The 24156-nt window shown below is 36.1% G+C and overlaps 3 protein-coding genes and 1 non-coding gene across 7 annotated transcripts; 3 read left to right on the plus strand and 1 right to left on the minus strand.

Annotated features, from left to right (window-relative positions):
- The first annotated feature begins 7283 nt into the window (after positions 1-7283).
- On the plus strand, positions 7284-7387 carry LOC127902881 (small nucleolar RNA R71). The gene has a single exon (XR_008055517.1). It is a non-coding gene; the product is annotated as a small nucleolar RNA R71 (small nucleolar RNA).
- Positions 7388-10071: 2684 nt separating this feature from the next.
- LOC107176389 (receptor protein kinase CLAVATA1-like) lies at positions 10072-11700 on the plus strand. The gene has a single exon (XM_015528815.3). It carries the CDS (start codon positions 10072-10074, stop codon positions 11698-11700), a length of 1629 nt encoding a protein of 542 aa, XP_015384301.2.
- Positions 11701-18190: 6490 nt separating this feature from the next.
- On the plus strand, positions 18191-19261 carry LOC102611662 (uncharacterized). Of its 2 annotated transcripts, XM_006473623.4 has the most exons (2): positions 18191-18496; positions 18595-19261. In XM_006473623.4, exon 2 carries the CDS (start codon positions 18595-18597, stop codon positions 19195-19197), a length of 603 nt encoding a protein of 200 aa, XP_006473686.2. In that variant the 5' UTR covers positions 18191-18496; the 3' UTR covers positions 19198-19261. The 2 variants fall into 2 exon arrangements, with proteins under 2 accessions (XP_006473686.2, XP_006473685.2); XM_006473622.4 differs by having other exon boundaries at positions 18191-19261.
- Positions 19262-19942: 681 nt separating this feature from the next.
- LOC102611182 (uncharacterized) lies at positions 19943-22286 on the minus strand. Of its 3 annotated transcripts, none has more exons than XM_006473621.4 (6): positions 22131-22286; positions 21749-21880; positions 21465-21505; positions 20544-20618; positions 20397-20453; positions 19943-20303 (listed from the first exon to the last, which is right to left on the minus strand). In XM_006473621.4, the coding sequence occupies exons 2-6, from the start codon at positions 21861-21863 to the stop codon at positions 20229-20231; spliced, it is 363 nt and encodes a 120-aa protein (XP_006473684.2). In that variant the 5' UTR covers positions 21864-21880; positions 22131-22286; the 3' UTR covers positions 19943-20228. The 3 variants fall into 3 exon arrangements, with proteins under 3 accessions (XP_006473684.2, XP_006473683.2, XP_024952898.2); XM_006473620.4 differs by having other exon boundaries at positions 21749-21925; positions 22131-22262; XM_025097130.2 differs by having other exon boundaries at positions 21749-21961; positions 22131-22152.
- Positions 22287-24156: the final 1870 nt, after the last annotated feature.

The raw sequence follows: 24156 nt of genomic DNA on the forward strand, positions 1-24156 counted from the left end.
AAAAATATGCATGCAGGAATGTGAAAATGATGTAGAAAAATTTATTAGAAAAAGAAATTTTTTTTTTTTTTAACTAAGAAGATGCGTTTCTAGAGGCACGACACTCCATATTCAGCCATCTTCGACTCAAAAATTAGAAAATATATATTTATAAAGGAGAAAGAGGAAGAAAACAATTTTTTTTTTTAAAACGATGAAGATGCGTTTCTAGAGTAACTACACTCCATATTCAGCCATCTTCAACACAAAACGTTAGCAACAGTTAGTTTCTACAACAAAAAAAATAGTAAAAACTTAACCAAGATTCCACAATTGTCGACTATTCCCTCCCCCCAACCAGAACGAAACATTGTCCTCAATGTTTTAAAGGAAAGAAGTAGAGTTTAGAAGACATCACCTGGGTGGTGCAACACAGAAGAAAATATTTACAGGCGGAGAGTTAAATCTAATTTGTACTTCTTACTGCGGCTACTGTTACCATCATTATTTGGTCGCTCCAACACAAAGGTCCAGGGGTCTGGCTCCGGTTTATAAGCTTGTAACATATCAAGTAGCTCATTAGCAGTGTGAGCACAAATAAAAAGTTTTTTCACATTAGAAGGAATGAAGTAGTTTTTTATTGCATGGTTAAGAAATGCGATAAAGCCATCATAAAAGTTATTGACATTTAACAAACCGATGGGTTTCTGGTGAATGTGTAGATGGGCCCAAGATGCTAGTGTCATAAGTGCCTCTAGTGTTGCAAGATCTCCTGGAAGGAAAACAAAAGCATCAGCATGATTAAGCATTTCAGTTATTCTTTCTTGCATACCTGAGACGACTAACTCTTCTCCAGTTGATGAGTCAGACGAACTGCCCAATGATTTTAGGACTCTTGGGATGATGCCTAACACTTGACTTCCTCTGATAAAAGCTGCTTCGGAGACCATTTTTGATAACCCTCGGTTACCTCCTCCATACACCAGATGTAAATTTCTCGCTGCTATGCTTCGACCAAGATCTATGGCTGCCTCAACGAACTCTTTATGTTTGCCATAGGTAAATCCAGAAAGCACACAAATGTTCTTGAATTGTCTATTGGGAGTAGCTGCCATTGTGATACTTCTCGAAAATAATTTGTGAGTGCTTGACAAAAAAGAAATCACATTTAAGAGTCTTGGTGATAGTGGGTCATGGTTGTGTATGAGGTAATATGTCAGTGTCAAATAACGCGTAAAGCACGTGGCTCGCAAGTCAAAAAGAAAACAGTAAAAGGAAAAAGCAAACAGTAATAAAATTATTAAAGACAATAATGCAAACAATAAGACAATAGTGAAATAAAATAACAATAAAGTAAAAGGATATTTACAGGTAGTTGCGACTGTGGCTCACATCTTCCTCTGGTTTTACGTCCAGAAACGGCTTGAACGCCCTCTATGGGTCGAGGATAGGCTTCCTATCCAGTTTTCTTATAAACTGGCAAACAGGGTCGTTTATAGTCAGATTCCCGAGACTATATCGTGCATGCTCTTTCTGGAATAATGACCATAACTGGAGAATCGCTCCTTGCACATATCCACTGGGATGCGTTTCAAGAGACAAAAGGATATCATCCAATGACTCCTTATTCAAGCCATCCCTAATGAATTGAATCTTATCTTCCCTGTTATCAGACATCATTCCTAAAGAACATGGGTTTTTATTGCAACTCATTCTGGCACACTTATGACAAGCAACAGAAATTCTTCGAGCTCGTCGTTTTCTTGCATAATTTCCTTTACCACAACCAGGCATGTATGCAATAAATTTTGGAGGTAACTCACCTGCCGATCGTACTTTAGCCTCGATTAACCAACGGATGTCAGCAGGTATGTTATTCCTCATGAGTAATCGCATGCGTTCGGACCGAGCTTTATAGATCGTAAGGAGGGCATTCTGAGGAAGTGAAGGGAATCGCTTGTGAAGCTTCGCTAGAATCTCGTTTCTGTCCATACCTTCGCCTCAGAATATCAGTTATTATGGGAAACTGAAGTAACCGACTTGATTGTCACGGAGTACCGTTATCCGCCACTTCACCGGGGTAACAAACTAAAGCACACAAATAGAAAAACAAATTAAAACACACAAAGAAAATTAAAATCGTCCTCTTATTGAATTTACCTCAAGCTCCAACTGGATGTCGTAAACACTTCTCTCAATGTCTCTGAGTTGGTGTTCTAAACCCTCAACATAGGCTACTAACTCTGGTGGTTGTAGAGCCCAAATGCGATGTGTTTTACAAAATTGAATCTGTCTTTTGAGATGAGTTTTGACACGTTGAAGTGGTTTAAGAATGTTCAGGAGGAACGGTCTAAGTATGAGACTCATGATTAAAAATGATAAGAGAAAACTTAATGGTAAAATAAACACACTTATGCAAAAACAATTTCAATTAGCAAAAGAATAATAATAAAAAGAAAGAAAGAAAAATCAAATCAACGAAAAGAAAAAAAAATCAATTCAAATTTGGTGGGTCACTCAAATTTATTTCGGTGTCTTCTTCATGTGGTTGGTACTCTAGATATGGCTTTAATCTTTGACCATTAACTTTAAACGTGACACCATTCTTTGGGTCTTTAATTTCAATTGCCCCATGTGGAAAAACAGTATGAATAATAAATGGGCCAGACCAACGAGAGCGTAACTTACCTGGGAATAGGTGCAAGCGAGAATTGAATAAAAGCACTTTCTGACCTAGAGTGAACGATTTTCTCATAATTTGCTTATCATGGAAGACTTTCATTCGTTGCTTGTAAATCTTGGCATTTTCGTACGCGTCATTGCGAATTTCTTCAAGTTCTGCCAGCTGTAATCTTCTTTCTGAGCTGGCTTGCTGCATGTCAAAATTGAATTTCTTGATGGCCCAATATGCACGATGCTCGAGTTCCACAGGTAGGTGGCAAGCTTTTCCATACACTAGCCTGTAGGGTGACATCCCAATCGGGGTCTTGAAAGCCGTTCTATATGCCCATAAGGCATCATCAAGTCTTAATGACCAATCTTTTCTGTCCGGCCTCACCGTTTTTTCTAATATGTGCTTTATTTCTCGATTGGAGATCTCAACTTGGCCACTGGTTTGCGGATGATACGGGGTCGCCACTTTGTGTGTGATTGAATACTTTGTCAAAAGAGCTTTGAATGCTTTGTTACAAAAGTGGGCACCACCATCACTGATTATCGCTCGTGGGAATCCAAAGCGTGAAACAATGTTGCTCTTCAAAAATGCTATCACCACCTTGTGATCATTGGTCCTACATGGAATTGCTTCTACCCATTTTGATACGTAGTCAACAGCAACCAATATGTATTGATGGCCAAAAGACGGGGGAAAGGGTCCCATGAAGTCGATACCCCATACGTCAAAAATCTCAACCACTAAAATTGGATTTAGTGGCATCATGTTCCTCCGTGTAATGCTCCCCATTCGTTGACACCTATCACATGAAGAACAGAAAGTGTAAGCGTCTCGAAATATAGATGGCCAATAGAAACCACATTGTAAAACTTTAGTCGCTGTTTTCTTAGCACTGAAATGGCCTCCACAAGCTTGTTCATGGCAGAATGAAAGGATATTCTGAATTTCACTTTCTGGGACACATCGTCTAACAATTTGGTCTGCACAATACTTGAATAAATACGGGTCATCCCAAAAGAAATTCTTTATTTCCGCAAAGAATTTGATCTTGTCTTGCTTGGTCCAATGCTCTGGAAGTTTACCTGTAACAAGATAATTAACTATATCAGCATACCAAGGTAATACTTCCACACTCATTAATTGTTCATCTGGAAATGACTCATTTAATGGTAATTGTTCTATTATTGTGTCAAAATGGAGACGAGAGAGATGGTCCGCCACAACATTTTCTGACCCTTTCTTATCTTTGAATTCCAAGTCAAATTCCTGCAAAAGTAACACCCAACGAATTAGTCTAGCTTTTGCATCTTTCTTTGTGAGAAGATATTTAAGAGCAGCATGATCTGTGAACACAATTATTTTACAACCAATGAGATAAGATCGAAATTTTTCTAATGCAAACACTACTGCTAGCATTTCTTTTTCAGTAGTTGAATAGTTCAACTGTGCATCATTTAATGTCATACTAGCATAGTAAATAACATGGGGAATTCGATCAACTCTTTGTCCTAATACTGCTCCTACTGCATAATCAGATGCATCACACATGAGCTCAAATGGTAATTTCCAGTTCGGGGCCTGAATGATGGGTGATGATGTCAACAACTGTTTTAATTTTTCAAACGCCATAAGACATGAATCATTAAAGATAAAAGGTACATCCTTAGCAAGTAAATTGCATAAGGGTCTAGAAACTTTGCTAAAATCTTTAATGAAACGTCTATAGAAACCAGCATGCCCAAGGAAAGATCTTACTTCTCTGACTGTTTTGGGTGGAGGAAGATTAGAAATGAGATCCACCTTGGCTTTGTCAACCTCAATACCTTTGCTCGAAATGATGTGACCGAGAACAATACCTTGTTTTACCATAAAATGGCATTTCTCCCAATTTAAGACCAAGTTCTTCTCAATACATCTCTGCAGAACTAGTGTTAGATGATGTAAACATTGATCAAACGAGTTACCAAAGACAGAAAAATCATCCATAAAGACTTCAAGAAATCGTTCAACCATATCAGAAAAAATGCTTAGCATGCATCGTTGAAATGTAGCAGGTGCATTACATAATCCAAATGGCATTCTTCTATATGCAAATGTGCCAAAAGGGCAAGTGAAAGTAGTTTTCTCTTGATCTTTTGGTGCTATGGGAATCTGATTATATCCTGAGTAGCCATCTAGAAAGCAATAAAATTCATGTCCTGCTAATCTATCAAGCATTTGATCAATAAATGGTAAAGGAAAATGGTCTTTACGTGTGACAGAATTCAACTTTCTATAATCAATGCATACACGCCATCCTGTAATCACTCTAGTGGGTATCAATTCATTATCAGCATTGGTAACTACTGTGACTCCTGACTTTTTAGGGACAACTTGTACAGGACTGACCCATGAACTATCAGAAATGGGGTAAATGATACCTGCATCTAATAGCTTAAGGACTTCAGTTCTAACCACTTCTTTCATATTAGGATTTAACCGACGTTGCATTTCCCTAGTAGATTTAGCATTTTCATCAAGGTGAATGTAATGCATGCAGTCTACTGGATTTATACCTTTGATGTCTGCTATGGTCCATCCTAATGCTCCTTTGTGCTCTTTTAAAACATCCAACAACTTACCTTTTTGTTCGTCATTTAGGGATGATGAGATGATTACCGGCAGAGTACTTTCTTCTCCCAAAAACGCATATTCCAAAGTGTTGGGCAATGGTTTGAGCTCGAGTTTCGGTGGTGATTCTGATGATGGGATGAGTTGCTTCTCTGATGGTGCTAGTTGCTTAACTCTTGACTTCCATTTATTAGTGTCCATAGATGGTGCTGAGTCAAGTAGGGCGTTGACCTCATCGACCGATCTGTCAATATCAAAATCCAAACCAAAGTGAGTTAAACATGTTTGTAAAGGATCATCACTAAGGTTTGAAACAAAAGTATCATCAACTAATGCTTCAATTAAATCCACATCAACAATTCCATCATCTGCACTGTGAGGTTGTTTGGCAATGTTGAAAATGTTTAGCTCCATAGTCATGTTGCCGAAGGACAACTGCATATTTCCGGTCCTGCATTGAATGTGAGCATCCGCAGTTGCCAAGAAAGGTCGGCCTAGAATAATGGGGATGTGCTTCCTTGAATCTTGTATTGGTTGAGTGTCAATTACAATGAAATCAACAGGAAAATAGAACTTGTCTACCTGGATAAGCACGTCCTCCACAATACCACGAGGTATTTTCGTGGACCGATCTGCAAGCTGTAACACCACTGGAGTTGGGTGTAATTCTCCCAGTCCAAGTTTCACGAATACAGAGTAAGGCAACAAATTTACACTAGCTCCTAAATCCAACAAAGCATTCTCAATTGTGTGGTTCCCTATACTACATGAGATAGTGGGGGAGCCTGGATCTTTGCATTTTAAAGGAATTTTATGTTGGAGTATAGAACTAACGTTTTCTGTTAAAAATGCCTTCTTTTGAACATGCATATTTCTCTTTTTAGTACAAAGGTCTTTAAGAAACTTGGCATAAGATGGAACTTGTTTAATAGCATCAAGCAAAGGGATGTTAACACTTACCTGTTTAAAGATTTCAAGAATCTCACCTGTGGATTTTCCCTTTTTTCCTTTAGCTAACCTCTGAGGAAATGGAGCTTTGGGAATGTATTCTCGTGGGTTGGTTTCTTGTTTCTCCTCCGGTGATGAGTCGTCAACATTTACAGGTACAATTTGATTTTCTTTTGTCGCCGGCATCTCCACTTTGTTGTCGACTTCTTTTCCTTTTCGCAAGGTCATGACGGCTTTGACTTCTCCATGTTGCTGTGGTGAACTGGTACTTGCTTCATGCACTCCTTTAGGGTTAGGCACTGGTTGACTTGGAAACTTACCTTTCTCAACGGTCATTGCCAAGGTCTGAACTGAAGAAGCAAGTTGTCCCACCATCTTCTCGAGGCTTGAAACTGATTGAGCTTGTGAGTTGAAACCTGCTCTCAACTCATTTCGTAGTCCATCAATGGTGCGGTTTTGTTGCTCAATCGTGGAGTGAGTAACATTCCTGAAATTCTGGAATGCATCCTCCCATGGTCTAGGTTGAGAGTGGTTCTGGTTTTGATTGTATGGTCTAAATGGGGGCTGAGAGGCTTGAGGATTTTGAGGAATTTGTTGCATTGGTGGAGCTGGAGCTGCTGGTCCATTATGTTGGAATCCTTGAGACCATGAAAAATTGGGGTGGTCTCTCCATCCAGGATTATATGTGTTGGAGTATGGGTTGTAATTTGATGGCTTTCTCATTACACCTATGGTATTGGCTTGATCTGAGTATGAGTCATGGTCATGTGGTTCTGTTGATTTAGCAGTCGATAACGATGCTATTTGTCGAGCAAGACCTTCAACCATCTCCTTGACTTCTTTGATTCCCGAAGTTGACTCGCCAATTTGAACCTCATTTACTCCTTTAATTCTTCTAGTATTCCTGAGTGATCGACTCCGTTGTTGGGAATTATCCGCTTGTCGCTGGAAGAATTCCCAAATCTCGGATGCACTTTTTGACATTAGCTCTCCTCCACTTGTCGCCATTAGCCATTCTTGCACATTTGGCAATAATCCCTCCAAAAAATATTGGCATTGGTGCCATTTCTCGTACCCATGATGTGGACACTTCAAGAGTAGCCCATTGAATCGCTCCCATGTTTCGAAAAATTGCTCGTCCTCTCTCTGGGTAAACTCTGAGATTTCCCTGCGAATAGCATTGGTTTTATGCACTGGGAAATATTTATTCAAAAATTTCGTTACCATTTGTTCCCATGATGAAATGCTATTAGCAGGTAAAGTATTTAACCATGAACGAGCTCTATCTTTTAAAGAAAATGGGAATAATCTAAGTTTAACATCATCATCTGAAAAATTCTCATATTTAAATGTTTGACAAATGGCATGAAAATCATTCAAATGATTATATGGGTCCTCATTTTCTAGGCCATAGAATGTGGGGAGACAATTTAGCACACTAGGTTTTAATTCAAAACTCCTAGCAGCTACATTTGGGTATCTTATGCATGATGTGCTCAAATTAGCTAAAGGACTGAAGTAGTCCTTAAATGGCCTCTCCTGTGGTTGTAAATCCATTTTATTTTTAATTTGTTTGTGTGTGCGAAGTGTTTTTTCTAATTCAAGGTCTATAGGTTCAAGATTAGGTAATAATGACCTACGACCATGCATGCAAAAACAAATAAAATAAAAATAAAGATGAGAACAAAACAAATAAAAATAAAGAAGAGGGAGAAATTACGATACTAACCTTATTGCGCTATTAAAACCTTTCTATAAAAATACACAAAAATAAATACGTGAAATAAATTAACTAAAAATAAATTAATAAGATAAACAAAAAAAAAATTACAAAGAAAAATAAATTGAAAATTAAATTACAGAATTTTAAAGAAGAGAAAAAAATACTAACCTTTAAATGTAGATTCACTTTTTTTTTCTTTTTTTTTAATAAAAATAAAAAAAATACAAGAAAACAAATAAAAGAAATTATTCACAAAAATTAATTCTATGAATTAAAAGTACTTACCTCCCCGGCAACGGCGCCAAAAACTTGTTGTGCAAATTTTAATGTACTCGCAAGCGCACGAATCTATTATAGTATAGATCAATGGTGACGAGTGTCGATCCCACGAGGAGGTGGATTTTAATTGTGTAGAATTAATTTTGTGAATGAGTGATTGGATTTGTGGTGGAAATGATTTGGAATATGCTACAACTTAAATTAAAATGGCGAGAATAAATTCTAAAATTGGTATTGAAATGGTGAGAATAAATTGAAGAGAATTCTATTGAAATGACGTACTTGGGTATCTGGATCCGTATCAACATGCATCATGGGCTAAATAATCCGTATTAATGCCAATTAAATCATGAGGGGGGAATCCACACCTCATGAACCACGCTCTAATCAATATGGTGCTAAGGGCTTATCGTGCCAAATAATAATAACCTTATACTAGAAAGCCGGTGTAACCAAGGCGGTATCTAGACAAGATTAGTATTATTTGTCGACGAGAAGTCAAAACATCCACAAAAACTAGAGGGGAAGAGAAAATAAATTTACCAAATTAAGCCCATGACACATGTTGAGACTTCACCTTCAACCCAAGCTTGAAAGAAAATTAGCCACTCATAATTGAACTAGGGGCAAAATGGGAATTTATTAAAATACGAAGAAAATACAAGATGGAGAGGGAATTACAGAAAACAGAGTCCAAAAATGGATTCAGAGATATCAAATTAGGGGGGGGAGGCCCCCTTTTTATAGATACATGGAGTAAATCATGGCCATCGGATTAAAAACAGTTTGGACGCTCAGGATTGCGCCACGTCATCAGTCAACAGTCCACGGTTTGACCACGCGGATGAACAGTAACACGGTTTGACCCGGATGAACAGTAACGCGGTTTGGTTGAAAATAATCCTGTGTGATGCATGCACTGTACGCGAGATTTTTCGTCCACTGATATGCTGCCACGTCACCATCAACAGTACATAAGAATTTTAGTCCAACAGGATCGTGACACCTCATCAGTCAATGCCACATCATCGGTCAATGCCACGTCATCATCCGTCTATGTGAACAGTGTCGTGAACAGTAACGTATACAGTACCGTACACGTGAATAGTACCGTATATGTGAATAGTGCCATTTTTCCTTTTATGCTCCTCCTAATGTTTTCGACCGTCCTGAGTTCAAAAGTGATGTCCGTTTTGCCGTCTGATCTCTCCTTTATTGTGAAATGACTATAATGCCCCTAAAATACATAAAATACTTAATTAAAATAAAACACATGTAATTAAATCACAAGAAGGTTAAATATATAAAAGTAAGGGTTGTTAGTAAGACTTAAAATGTAAAATGACGGTTTTCTCCTTTATAAATATGCATTTTCTAACACTCAACAAGGTGATCATGATGAAGATGTTGCTGACAATCCGAATTCGCGGGCGAATTCTCTCCACCCTGGGGGGAATGATGAAGAGTAGGAATCCATATTATACTAGGATTAGTTTCCTTATTAACTAAAGTTTAAGACTTTTAAATTCCTTTCTAATTTAGAATTTTGTTTCCCTTTCAATTTAGGATTTTGTTTTTCCTTCATGAATTAGGATAATTACTACTACTATAAATAGCTCCCTCTTGTAACCTTTGAAGGAGAGAATTTTGAGTTTAATAATATTTCAATTTTCAAATTTCTTTGTGAGTATTTGAACAATTAATTCTTGGTATTCTACGGAATCAACGAGTCTTAACCCCTAAATTCACGGTATTCTTTTGAATCAACGTGAATTTAGTTGTTCTTTTGTTCCGGTATTCTCTAGAATCAACGGAATATTTTGAACATTAAACTTCCGCTGCATCACTTCCTCTGGAGATGGCAAACCTTAAGTCGCTCAAGGTCCTCAATATCTCCGGCAATGGCTTTCAAGATTATTTTCCTGGTCAGATTGTTGTTGGAATGACAGAGCTCGAGGTTCTCGACGCTTTTAACAACAATTTCACCGGTCCACTTCCGGTTGAGATTGTAAGCCTCAAAAATCTCAAGCATCTCTCTTTTGGCGGCAACTATTTTTCGGGCGAGATACCGGAGAGTTACTCTGAAATTCAGAGTTTGGAGTACTTAGGCTTAAACGGCATCGGACTTAACGGCACAGCCCCAGTGTTCTTGTCTCTGTTAAAGAATCTAAGAGAAATGTATATTGGCTACTTCAACACCTATACCGGAGGAATCCCACCTGAGTTTGGAACGTTGAGTAAACTCCGAGTCCTCGATATGGCAAGTTGCAATATCTCCGGTGAGATTCCTGCGAGTTTAAGCCAGTTAAAGCTCTTGGGTGCATTGTTTCTTCAAATGAATAAACTCACAGGTCATATTCACCCTGAGCTCTCTGGTTTGATTAGCTTGAAGCAGCTTGATCTGTCGTTGAACTGTCTCACAGGAGAGGTACCAGAGAGTTTCTCAGCGTTGAAAAATCTCACTCTCGTGCAATTGTTCAAGAACAATCTCCGCGGACCATTTCCCTCGTTTGTTGGAGATTATCCAAATCTTGAGGTTCTTCAAGTATGGGGAAACAACTTCACCGGTGAGTTGCCCGAGAATCTTGGGCGAAACCGGAAGCTCTTGCTACTCGACGTTACATCGAATCAGATTGAAGGAAAGATTCCTCCTGATTTGTGCAAAGGAGGGAGGCTGAAGTCGTTGATTCTGATGCAAAATTTATTCTCCGGTCCGATTCCTGAGGAGCTTGGGGCGTGCGAGTCCCTGACCAAATTTAGAGCGATGAAGAATCAGCTTAATGGAACAATCCCCGCTGGAATATTTAATTTGCCGTTGCTGAAAATGATTGAGTTAGACCATAACCTATTATCAGGCGAAATTCCAGAGAATTTGTCAATAAGTGATTCACTTAATCAATTGAAAGTAGCCTACAATAACATCGCTGGTAAAATCCCTCCCTCAATTGGAAATTTAACTAATCTTAATGTTCTCTCGCTCCAAAATAACAGATTCAATGGAGAACTTCCTGAGGAGATGTTTAATCTGAAGGTGATTTCGCTAATAAACGTCAGCAGCAACAACATTAGTGGTGAAATTCCCACTTCCATCTCAGGATGCATCTCTCTAACAACAGTTGATTTTAGCAGAAACAGCCTATCTGGAGAGATTCCCAAAGCAATTTCCCAACTGCGAGATCTGAGCATTCTTAATTTATCTAGAAACCAACTCACTGGTCCAATACCAACCGACATGCAAGACATGATGAGCCTCACAACTCTTGATCTCTCTTATAACAACTTAAATGGTGAAGTTCCTTCGGGCGGTCACTTTCCGGCTTTCGACGAAGCCTCATTCGCTGGAAATCCTAACCTCTGGTTACCGCGAAATGTCACTTGCTTGCCTTCCATATACTCTGCTCAACATAGCCATGCATCGTCGTTTGGCACGTCAAAGCTTCTAATCACCGCCATGGCGCTAGTCAGTGCCTTGTTGATTGTAGAATGAGCCATGAAGACACTCCAGAAATTAAGTGCCCCGGAAGCTCACTACTAAATTCCAGTTGCTACATATCAAACGTATCATGTGCTGACATGTCATCGTCAATTGTCATATCTACTAGTTGAATAACTTTTGTCCAACGATCGATCACCTTTTTCAATTTTATTACTAAATTGCTGTTATGCGACGAAAATCTGTCAGTTTACCAGTTCGTAAGCACCGATTATTTGAAACTTTGTTTTATCCTTGGGTCATTTGTGAAAGGCCTTCCTTAAATGACGAATTGTAGCAGAAAATTAGAAATTATCTTCTTCGAAGTTTGAACAATACGTCGTCTATTATCATCATTAATCGTTGTAAAGGCTTTGACATTGGACCCAATTGCTTCTGACTCCGCAGAAACAATCAGAAATTGAGAAGACGAACATAATTTCATACAATACCATTGTGGATTTTCTTTTACACGCTCACATATATATATCTATATAATTTTGAGATATCTAGCATTTCTGATACACAAATGACAAATTTCACGTTGGCAGAAATTATTAAGATGACTTGATTGAATGTGTGCTATAAAATTATACGCGACAGTTGTAGATTCTAAAAGCAATAATCTATGGTTAAGAAGTTGAGATATAAATTTTATATTCATAGGATTTCACATCCATATATATATTGAATTTATATTGATTCTACGATAACACTATTCAATTATGTTATTCTTGTTCCAATTCCCCACTTATCCTTGAAAAGGAAAGAGGAGAAGGAGAGTGTGAAATATTCGTTCTCCACTTCACGTGATGAATGTTGTTGACATTCGATAACAAAGAATAAACGTCTAGTCTCTGTTGTGAAAGCTAGTGACTTGGTGCAATCTTTTTGCAAGCAGTAGATATAATTTATGCAAAAGGTTCATTTTAGTAAGAGATGGTGGCCAACATGCTAAAAATTATATGTCAAAGTCAAGGATCAGACTGCTACTGCTACAGATTAATAGCACTGAAATGTTATTAGATGTATGTGGTCGTTTGATACCTTACTCTCAAATATATTTTTGAACTAAGTTCCGATACTTGGGGAGTAGCTAGCAAGCTACTATTCTCTTTTTAAGGCACTGCACTTGTAGGACTAGCTTCAAAAGAGATGTTGAATGACATGAAGCTGATTTCGAGAGGAAATGTCTGTCTGTCACCGGCAGAAACAACGTTAGTAGTCAAATTCCGTCTTCCATTTTATAATTAGGTTCGTTGATTTGAGATTTTGAGTAGAAGAGCAGCCTCTGTATATGTGTTTGCCGTTGCATGGTGACATTTTATTCTGTTTGGGCTTTTGACCAAGACATGGGGCTTCTTATTAAGCCCATACTAGATATAAGCAAATGAAAATAGATTAAGCCCATGTAGCCCAGTACCATTTTTATTTGGACTGATTTTGATTGTTCAACGTTCACGCTTAAAGGGAAATTCAGCTGGGTGCGACGACTGCGCTCGTGCACACCAACTTGTTGGATAACTAAATATGGAAAATTCTGAAGGGCTTGGATCTGATTCTTTCATCTTTTCATCATCATTCGATGGTTCTGTTAATTGATATATGCCGACTTTTATATATATATATATTTTTTAATTTTTTGATTGGGCCACTTGATGGCCATTTATGTCATGCATGGGCAATAAAATTTGACTGTATTCAACCACAAATTTGATAAGCTGTTCTCGTGGCTTTTCTTGACTTTCATGTGATGTTATCCGAACAAAATTTTACGCTTGAAACTTGAAAGTTCAAATGACAATGACTTTGATAAAAATTAATAAAGGAGCCGGCCAACAACAATGGACGACATCGATTGAAAATGACCAATAACTATCGGCAGCCAACATATATAAAATTAGCACACAAAAATATATATTTAAAGTTTCATGCATGGTGCACCCACCTTTGAAAACGTGCTGCGTGATTGGATTTGCCTTTCTATTTCATGAAAGTAACAACAGATTTCTTTAATTTGATCCACACATATATCCATCAATCCACACACAAGCCTAAAAAAAACTATTAAGTCATGTTATTTAATAATATAATATCATTACACTATTAAATAATATACCTTTATAGTTTTTATGATCATTACACTATTAAAATATATGATTTAATAATTTTACCGTATTTTAATAAATCTAGAATCTTGACCTAAAACGTTTGTGTATGGCAATAGCTGAGTTATATTGTACCTAACTTACAACAATCCAAAGGTAATCTTGCAATATAAGAGAATGGCAGCATGTGAAACAAGTGAGAGGTCATGAGTAACTACCTTTGGGTTTATTGTAAGTTGCATGTGTGTGTGTGTGTGTGTTTGTGTGTGTGTGTAGTGTCTTTAAAGTGGACATTTTCACTTAAACAAAGTAAGAATGCTATTAAAATACAAATTTCAGTATATATTTTAAATTTTGTATTTTTTTTTATCGTTTAATAGCATTTTGTTAAAAAAAAAAAAAAGAATTCAGATGCGGGCATTTTTTTTTTAGTGCAGACACAATATTTAGCCATATGGTTTAATAATGTTCTCTATTGACTCGAATAATATGACTTAATAATTTGTCTGCCAATATATATATATATATATATATGAGAGCGTTCACATGAGAGAGATTATACGTTTGACAATGACTATATCTATAAAAAAATAAGGTTTATGTAGATTAGTCGGTACACATGTAAGCAGCAACTAGCTAATCATATCATCTCTAACAAGAGATATCAATACTTGAGACGCAAATGGTGGTGCATGCAATTTTGTAGAGACCGCGCAAATAGAACTTAGTTAATGCCATGTCTATTTTTTATTTTTCTTAAGAGGAAGAAATGGTATATTTCTTTTAAGAGTCCTTCTTTCATACAATGCCTTTATTTTATTTTTTTTTATATGGACATGGTATTAAACGATATGATTTAATAAAATCGGTGTTTAAGTATCTATAAAATTATGTGACTCGGTAGAATATCCACATAAAAATAATAATAATAAAAAAGACGCCCGCATTTAAGTGTTTTTTTCATTTTTTCCAAATACTTGTAATTTTTATGGGACCCTGATACACCAATTAAGCTACTTTATTAATTTATAACATCAATATCATTATCATACAACCAATCAATATTGTGTGAATTTGTGTATTGATACCCGTTTCCCACCTCTTGGAACAACAAATGAAGGTCTTACTTGCACACACACAACAAACAAAAGAATGGTGAAATGGGGTCAAAGAATGTAGTTTCCAACAATTCTAATTTGATACTTAAGTCAGTAATTGAAAATTTTGCATTGAATTATTGAATATTGCAATTTTAGTTAACTTACTAATCTCTAAGAGAGTAGTTAAATATTTATCTTTTGTCATGTTTTTAGGTGATGGGTCCTTTTATTTTAGCGAGTGTGGAAACTTATTAGCTTATGGTAGACTTTTTGCTTCATAAGAATGAAGTGATGCATAGTGGTTCCATCTTCATCTCATCTATTTTAAGAGGTCATGGGTGTTGGCACAGCTAGCCTAATGCAACTGTTAAGGTGGTAGGTTTCCACTGAAGCAATTGTTTGAAAACAATTGCTTATCTTAACTGCTACTCCTAGACTTTAGGCTCGTAGCCTGACTTCTTTTGACTGATTGGTCTTCACATCTCAACTGTCATTTTTTTTCTAGCTTAAAATGGGATCCTTCCCTAAGATGGGATCAATATAAAATACCCTATCAATTTTTTTTTTTTACTTTTTGTTTTGTATATACAATTTTCCCAGTAGATTTTTTTCTCATATCAGTGACCAATCAAACAATTGATCATTGAGAACTATATTATATAACCATAAAATGTGAAAATTGAAATTTTATGGCTTTATAAGTCTAAAAGGTTATTTTAATAGATTTATCAAGAGCTAAAATTAAATAATAGTAAAATTACCCATATGAGTTATTGTGGGATTTTATATTTTTAACAAAGAGTGTGCTTTTATAATTCTTAAAGTTAACATTTAAATTTTATGAGTTTATAGATATTATTTACAAATCTAACAAGACTCTCTTTTAATAAATTTAATGAAGGCTAATTAGAAAATCTAAGTAATTTTCTATCTAGTTCTTCAAGTTTATTTTCTCCAGCAAGGGCTTGAGTTCTCACTGGTCATGAGTTAGATCCACCCCTACTCAGGTGTATTTTTGTTTTCTTTTTACTCTTTTTGGATTGACGTAGAGATGAACTTATAATATATTTGCTGATTAGTAATTAGAATGTGCAGAAATTGAAATAGGTTGAAATGAGATTGACGAACAAAAATTAGATTAAGTTGTATACTTGAATTATGAGAATCAAAATTTGAATGAGCTATATTTTCACTGTTGTGTTTTACTTTGTCGGAGAATAAGAATAAATTAATTTAAATTACTAAAATACCCCTTAGTGAATTATTTTCATTTTTATCATTGTTCACTATAATAATTGTGATTACTATTATTTAAAAAAGTATTGTTGTTAATAATAATAGTAATAATAATAATAAATAACAACAAATCATCGTCGTCATCATCATCATTATTATTATTATTAGCAACAATAAGAAGAATAAGGATAATAACAATGAAAATAATATAATAATATTTTAACTGAAGATAAAGGTAGAATTATGATATTTGAGTGAGATAAAATAGAGAGTTCAAGAAATGAAAACTTTATTTCCAACACCCCCATGAGAATCAAGTTAGGATTCTCTTCCAGTGTTTTTTTTTCTTTATATTCTCTCCTAATCTTTTAGATATAGTGAAAAAGAAGTTAGTTTAGTTGTCAACATCAAAATTTAAAATTCAATCTTGACCACTTATTTTATCTCCGAGAGAAAATCCTTATTAATGAAAATCAAGTTCTCATTCTTTAACTAAAAAAAAAAAATATAAACTTCATATATCTCATTTCCATTCCCCTTTCTATTTTAACGAACAAACATTATTAATTATTTCCATTTCAAGTTGTTATTTTTCAACCCATAAACGAACAAACCAAAGATATATAACCAGAACGTAAATGAATGGCTAGAAATGTATATATTTATACGAGAGTAAAAGTTTTTATGCAATATTATACTATAAAATTCCATAATTTGTGGGTTTAGTACGGTTCACGTGAATTTATGTAATCGTTTAATAGATCATAAAAGCTCAAACTTCAATTTTTACTCCAAGAAAACAAGACTCACTTTCGGTGCTCCAGAGTCCAGGCCAAAATCGATCTCTTTTGTCTTCAATTTGAAAATTAATGTCACGAGTCGTATTTCACAAGTCATCATCATCAACACATAGTTTCTTGCAACTGGACGCAACTCAAACCTACTAATGAAACGCACACAGTTGTCAGATTTGCATATTGAAATATCTTTCGATCACCGATAAATTCTTACATTATGATGATCAAAATTAAATACTTACAAGAGAAATTTGGTTATTTCTGTAGATGTTCTAATGAAATAACCAAATTCCTAAAAAAGAACTTTTATAGAAATAATTAAGTCCAAGAGAAATCATGATAGATGAGGGAACGGACAAATTATCAATTTTAATTTTTTTTTAAAAAAAAGCCTCTAAATAAGATAGGAGAAGAACGTGTTAATTAAATAAATTAAAGTCTTGTTGAATCATCTGTCTAAACAGACTAGTTGGATTTTGAAAGTTGGTCCAATTATTTTTAAATAAATTTAATATTATTTGAATAAAATGTTACAAATATCATTTGATAAATATATCTTTAGATATCATAAACTTTTATTAGATAACTAATGATTTATAAAACACTCAACAACCATTACATCACAGATATTGTAACTTAAAACTATAATATCTCAATGTCAAATTCACCTCAAATGAGTTGGTGGCTATAGTCAGTACTCAGTGCTTTGTAGAAATAATCTTAAATCTCTATCGAAATTTCTTAAAAAATGTGGCCACGATCAATCCTTACATACGATTGACCCACTAACTAATCATGCCCAATAATATCTCAACAGGGAAAGTCAAGAATGGCTGATATATTGCCACGTATACGTGGGACAACTTCGTTTCTTTATCATGCCAACATCTTTAACAAACTTTTGTGTTGCCCTCACTTATTCCTTGCACATGAGGTCATCAAGACAACAACAATGCTTTAAAAAGTGTGGGCCCACAATGTTGATATCGTGTATGGCTGGGATTTCTTCAGTAAACTCCGAGGAAATCGAGGGAAGAGATCAACGGCCAAAATCAACCCAACGGCTAAAAGAAAATAGTTAATCCAATGGCCAAGATCGCATCGGCGGCTGCAGTGTCCCCGGTCTTGGAACTTTGGGGTTGCCGACCGCAACGGTTGTCGGTAAATTTGGGGTAATTGAGACATTTTAATTAATTAAGAATATGAAAAATAAAACAAATTGTAAAATAAAAGTAGCCGTTGGAGCCTTCTGTTCTATAAAATGGGCCATTGAGTTGGGTAAAATGAAGATTCATCTAAGCTGGGTATAGTTACATTATTATACATTGCAATACAAATCCCCTTAACAGGGTACTTTAGATCCATTCTGGATCAAAATTTTACTATTTTCTGAGAGGATCATTCCTATTTCTTTTGTTATATCAACTTAATTTGTATAGTAAACATTGATTGCCGTCTTCAGTCAAGAAAATTCGGTGAATTTTTTTTCTTTTCTTTTTTTTGCATAGCTAAGTTTCCGGCGATTGATCGTATTATTTTTCTTCAAGATCATAGCCTGCTTGTCCTATTTGTAAGTTTCAGGAATCTGTTCAAAATCTACTCTTTCTTGGTATGGAGACTATTCTGAGACAATTATCAGCTGATCAAGCATTTTCTCCGTATGAGCAGATGAAAAATCAACAGAAAAACACTCGTGGTTTCGTTTCAAAACGCGGTGAAAATATGCATAGAGGCATTTTGTTAGCTCCTCCTTTAACCACATATTCATATCCTCCACTTTCACTTGATAACTATCATCAGCAACAGCAACAGCCGCCACCTCTGCTTCCTCTGCCAATTCACAACCCTCTCCCGTCACGAAGCCGGTATCCAATTAACAGAAAATCCAACAGAACCAGAGACCAATCTCTGACGCCGAAGAAATCAAATTCAAAACGACCCAACAAAAGAGAAGATGAATCAAAGATTGAACTTTTAAAACCAATCGAAAAGACAATTTCAGAGTCTTTTATTGTAACCTCAGTCAACCCTTCAGGACCAGACCCAAATGATCTTCCAAAAGATGTCTCTAAGGTTCTGTCTGCAGGTATTGTTGCCGTCAAGGATTTGGAAAAGTTTTCAGGGTCTCTGTTTACTGTCTCTCCTCCTCCAAGTAGCTTGCCTTTGCCCAAGTTCGCTCTTAGACCAAAGCTGATCAGTTGCAACGCTGAGGCTGCTGGGGTTGATGCTGGGGCTACGGACAATCTCCGGCGACTGTTACGCCTCCGTTGAAGTTTGTTTGTAATTTGTAAATAAAGGCCCGGCCGATCGTGTATCTCGGCCATTGTCTTTGTCACTTTTTCCTTTCTTTCTTTTTCCCCCATTTTCTGTTTTTTCCTCTTGGTAACTTGTCTTTGTCAAGTTCGCTCTTAGACCAAAGCTGATCAGTTGCAACGCTGAGGCTGCTGGGGTTGATGCTGGGGCTACGGACAATCTCCGGCGACTGTTACGCCTCCGGTGAAGTTTGTTTGTAATTTGTAAATAAAGGCCCGGCCGATCGTGTATCTCGGCCATTGTCTTTGTCACTTTTTCCTTTCTTTCTTTTTCCCCCATTTTCTGTTTTTTCCTCTTGGTAACTTGTCTTTGTCAAGTTCGCTCTTAGACCAAAGCTGATCAGTTGCAACGCTGAGGCTGCTGGGGTTGATGCTGGGGCTACGGACAATCTCCGGCGACTGTTACGCCTCCGGTGAAGTTTGTTTGTAATTTGTAAATAAAGGCCTGGCCGATCGTGTATCTCGGCCATTGTCTTTGTCACTTTTTCCTTTCTTTTTCCCCCATTTTCTGTTTTTTCCTCTTGGTAACTTGGGAGGTCTGTGACCCCTTCGATTTTTTTAAAGCTGGGGTGCACAAACATAAGCTTTGGATTTATTTCGTTTCTGCAATAATATCATTTATATCTTCATAAAAATTTCTCTGTATGGTCTGAAGCAACGGTGAGAGCTTTCGTTCTAGTTGGGGGAAAAAAATTGCAAGTACATGGTTGAATATTCAGACAATCCAGTTAACGGTGGGTTTAGATCTTCACAAAAATTTCTCTGTATGGTCTGAAGCAACTGTGACAGCATTTTTCTGGTTGGAAAATAAAATAAAAAATAAAAAATGCAAGTACATGGTTGAATATACAGACAATCCAGTGAATCCAATCGGGGGCCTTTTCCATGATGGTGGAATATTCAGACAATCAATTGAAGCCAATAAATGTGTCCCAGTTAAGCCTTTTCCAGCATAAACCTTCATCCTAGAACCAGAATATTTAGATACACTCAACTCTCTTGACATCGGTGACCACAACGGGGGCAAATATAGTAAGTAGTCTGCCCTTCATCGGCTGATCTTGTCTGTATTTAGATCGAAAAGGAAGAGTGAGACTACTTTCAATGACAATCAATTTTGAAGGGAAAGTAAGAAGAAGCATTAGCATAAGGAAATACTTGTCTGGTTGAATAATACATCTCTGGATTTTGGCATTTTTCACACGCCCTTTTTACCTGCCAAAACAAGATCATTATTAGAGAGAAAAAAAAGAAAAAAAGAAGATTAACAAATACGATACATCAGTGTTTCCAAAATGCAGCTACCTTGGACAACTGTGTCTCCCCTTTATCCCCTTGAGGCTGTTCAAATAAAGATATGCCTAACTCTCTTTTTATTTCCTACAATACAACAAGGGCACACATCAGAAATTGGATCATAGTGGGAATGGCACAAAAGATGAGGGAGAAGATAATAAACTAATTTCCACATACATTGCCAACACTGACATCAAACATGCAACAAAATCAGTTTAATTAAGGTTACCGTTTAGGAAACTACTACATTACATATAAAGCAGATACCATAAATTGATCCAAGCAGAAGAAAACCCACAGATGGAATGGAATTTCCCTAATGGACTGACGGCCAACTCCAATATCACCAGCCCAAATAATCGACAGATAACATGTCTTATAGTAAGTATAGCAGACTGATATTTTTACAATCATGGAGCCTAACCAACATAAATTCTGATTTTTAAGAGAAAAATAGAAAGCACATGCACATGGGCTAAATTAAGTGTTGCCACCACAAACATAATTTTGCTCAAAGCAATATGAATTAGATAAAAACTAGATGCATCCCAAAGAACCTAAGGTAGCGCATAGTCCCATTCCATTTGAAACAATTGCTTTTCCAGTAGCCTTACTATTTTCCCATGTTATAATTCTCTTAACATTGTAATTCATCCACAAACCTGACTTCTAAACTATTTCAATCCATTTGCACATGAACATCCAATTTAAAAGAACGATCACAACCAAACCAACAATTGAATGCCAGAGCCACAGAAAGTTTGTAAAACTACTATCTCTCATTAAATGAAAGACTACTTTAATTTTAGCAGAACTGTGATATACAAGGTCATAATCTTTTATAGTTCCTACAATACATTAAGAAACCATTTTAAAAAGACAAAACCAGTCAAGTGAAAGTAAGTATCAGTAATTTAGTTGAAGGCATACTTCGGCAGTAACCGCGTAACTTATTTCTCTGTCAGCAACATCTGCACAAAGTGGTAGTCAGCACAGAAAAGTAAGCCATCACTCAGCAATGAAAAGTAAAAAATGGTTTCATTCATCAATCATCATTACTCCCAACATCAAATCTGCCGCGTGTAGTATTCAGGGACGAACGCATTATAGACATGACGCATGAACCAATTGTTTTCACACAACAAAATTCTCAATCCAGCAAATACATTAACATGCAGGCTCATTTGGAGTACTGAGAGGTTCGATGGCTATACCTTGGACATTTTTCTTAAATTTGCATGAGGAGCATACGACGTGATTTGATTCCATACGAAGCATTGTCCCACAGAACTTGCAGAACAGGAAATCTCGTCCTAGAGGATCTGCCATGGATGTGCTTTCGATGACTGCTTGGTTGAATAAGGTAGTTTTAGAGGAATACACCATAGAAACTAGTAAACAAATCGATTATGTAGTTCATTGACTCACTTGAGTTACAAGTTAACAAACGAAATCAGTAAAGCCGAAAAAAAATTGAAAAAAAAAAAAAAGAGGACACCTATATACTACATAATCGAGAATAACAATAAGCTGCAGATTTATTTTTTCGGTTTTAATTTTTTTTGCATTCCAATAAGCAGAGTTTTGAAGGCATACCTTGATTCGCGGGTTAGGGAGAGATTGAAATGTTTGCTACAGAATTGGAAGAAATACTTCTTATAAACCCTAAGAACTAATGATAAATCCGGAGCAGGTTCGGGTTTGGGCCTCAGAGTGGATCAACTAAATTATGTGGAGTTAAACTTTCGACACCCCTCAAAAGTACTTGTAACACCCCAACCCTTAAAGACACCCTATTTATATAATTAAACAGTTTTCCTAAATCTAATAACCCAACAACGATCAATTAAGACAGAGAATCATTAAGACAATGGAGTCGGTGGTGGCAATTATGAGCATTTGAGCTGAAATTGTTGTTTGATAAATCATAACTTCGATTAGATGCAACACAGTTAAACCACGGCTGTGGAGGATAAAATTAAGTTACAATTGTTCTCTGGTCACTTGGTGAAAATGGTTGAATTAGGCAAATTAATGCTTGCCCAATGCCCATGACCCTTCTCTCCCCATCACCATCATAAACTCCACCTTTCCAAACACCATCGCCGGCAACACCTGTTATTACATCTCCGCCGTCTCCTCCGCATCCTTGGCATCGCCTTCGACAGTTCGATCACTTCCCACCAGTCCACCACAATATTTGTTTTATTTTTATTTTTTCAAAATAAAGAGAAAACTAGTAATCAAAAGAGGGGTCTCGAGTTCCTAACAAGACTCTTTTTGTTATTATTATTATTATGATCCGTGTATTTGGTGTAAAAGTTTTTAACTAAAAGTGTTTAATTATAAAGAAATTATGTGTGAGTTTAAGTTAATATGTATTTGTATTTTGTGGTAATTTTCATTAAGGTTAAAATGTAAATATAGCATAGTTAGTGTGTGTTTGTACTTTAAATGTAATGCCACATATCCTAGTTTATAAGGGACACGTGGTGAACCAATGGAAAATATTTAGTGTAAAGAAAGATGAGAGAAATAAATAAGAAAATGGAAGAAAGAGAGTGGGTGAGTAGAGAGAGAGAAGACAAATTTCTCTCATCTTTCTCTACACCTAACATTACTCTGAACCAATTGGGACAAATCTACCTCAAGAGTTGGGATCTGGGTTTATAAATAAATAGAGGCATGCTGCCACTGTTTTGGACTTTTATGCTGAAATTTTGATTTTTGTCTAGAAATACTAGAATCCACTATTTTATAGTTTACTATTCTAACATTATTATTCTAGACAACTTTCGTTGAGCATTGGAGGGTCCTTGCAAGTACACTTTTACTCTTTGCCACTGGATACCGAAAGAGAGAAGGAAGAGCTAGATTGTGAAGGTAAAAATCAGTCCCTTTAACTTAATATTATCTTATGTTGTGTTTTAGTCAATTGAGACATCGGAGGTTTAGAAGTTTATGGAGGAGATTGAATGGGAGTATATGGATGGAAACTTCATATGGGACGATTTACAGTTGCAGCAGGATCTCAGTAAAATTAAGTAAATTTTTGTTCTCTTACTAGCGTAGTCAATTTAGTACGCATAAAACTTTATTAGTACACTAACAACTGATGTTTTACACAACTCACTTAAGTGGATTACAGAACTCTAATTCTAGGATAATACTTTCTGCGCGCCTAATGTTGGGAATTTGAGCGGAAATTTAAAAAAACAAATAAAAAAAAAGTTAAACAACACTCTCCTTAAGATTAAATTTCACGCTTTCAGATTTGATATCTCGGTGTAAGAATGATAGACAAAGGTCAATCCAATACGATAATTTGAACAGTAGAATGAAAAGAACGATGAAGAAAATATTTATAAAACGAGCTCCTCTCTTGAATTTAGTTTCGTGCACACGAGCCTTCTTTTAATGGGTTTGTCACCCCACCATATTGGATTTCCATAAATAAATCAACTTGAGCTCTCTTCTCTAAGCAATGTGGAATATTGATATCTTGGAATACCAACTCAAATCTCTAACATCAAAATCCTGATCTTTGATTAAGGCTGATTTGTTTCCTTTAATAATCTTCCGTTTTATTTTATATTTTTGCTGTTCTTATTATTCTATATAA

Source organism: Citrus sinensis, chromosome 5, assembly GCF_022201045.2.
Source record: "Citrus sinensis cultivar Valencia sweet orange chromosome 5, DVS_A1.0, whole genome shotgun sequence".
Taxonomy (NCBI): Eukaryota; Viridiplantae; Streptophyta; class Magnoliopsida; order Sapindales; family Rutaceae; genus Citrus; species Citrus sinensis.

Bases quoted from the DNA above. Each gene is read 5' to 3' on its own strand.
- LOC107176389 (XM_015528815.3), top strand. From the start codon at position 10,072: ATGGCAAACCTTAAGTCGCTCAAGGTCCTCAATATCTCCGGCAATGGC.
- LOC102611662 (XM_006473622.4), top strand. From the start codon at position 18,538: ATGGAGACTATTCTGAGACAATTATCAGCTGATCAAGCATTTTCTCCG.
- LOC102611182 (XM_006473620.4), bottom strand. From the start codon at position 21,920: ATGGTGTATTCCTCTAAAACTACCTTATTCAACCAAGCAGTCATCGAA. The intron at 21,506-21,748 runs GTATAGCCATCG...CACTTTGTGCAG, and splicing joins ATTTAAGAAAAATGTCCAAG to ATGTTGCTGACAGAGAAATA. The intron at 20,619-21,464 runs GTATGCCTTCAA...GTTGTATTGTAG, and splicing joins GTTACGCGGTTACTGCCGAA to GAAATAAAAAGAGAGTTAGG.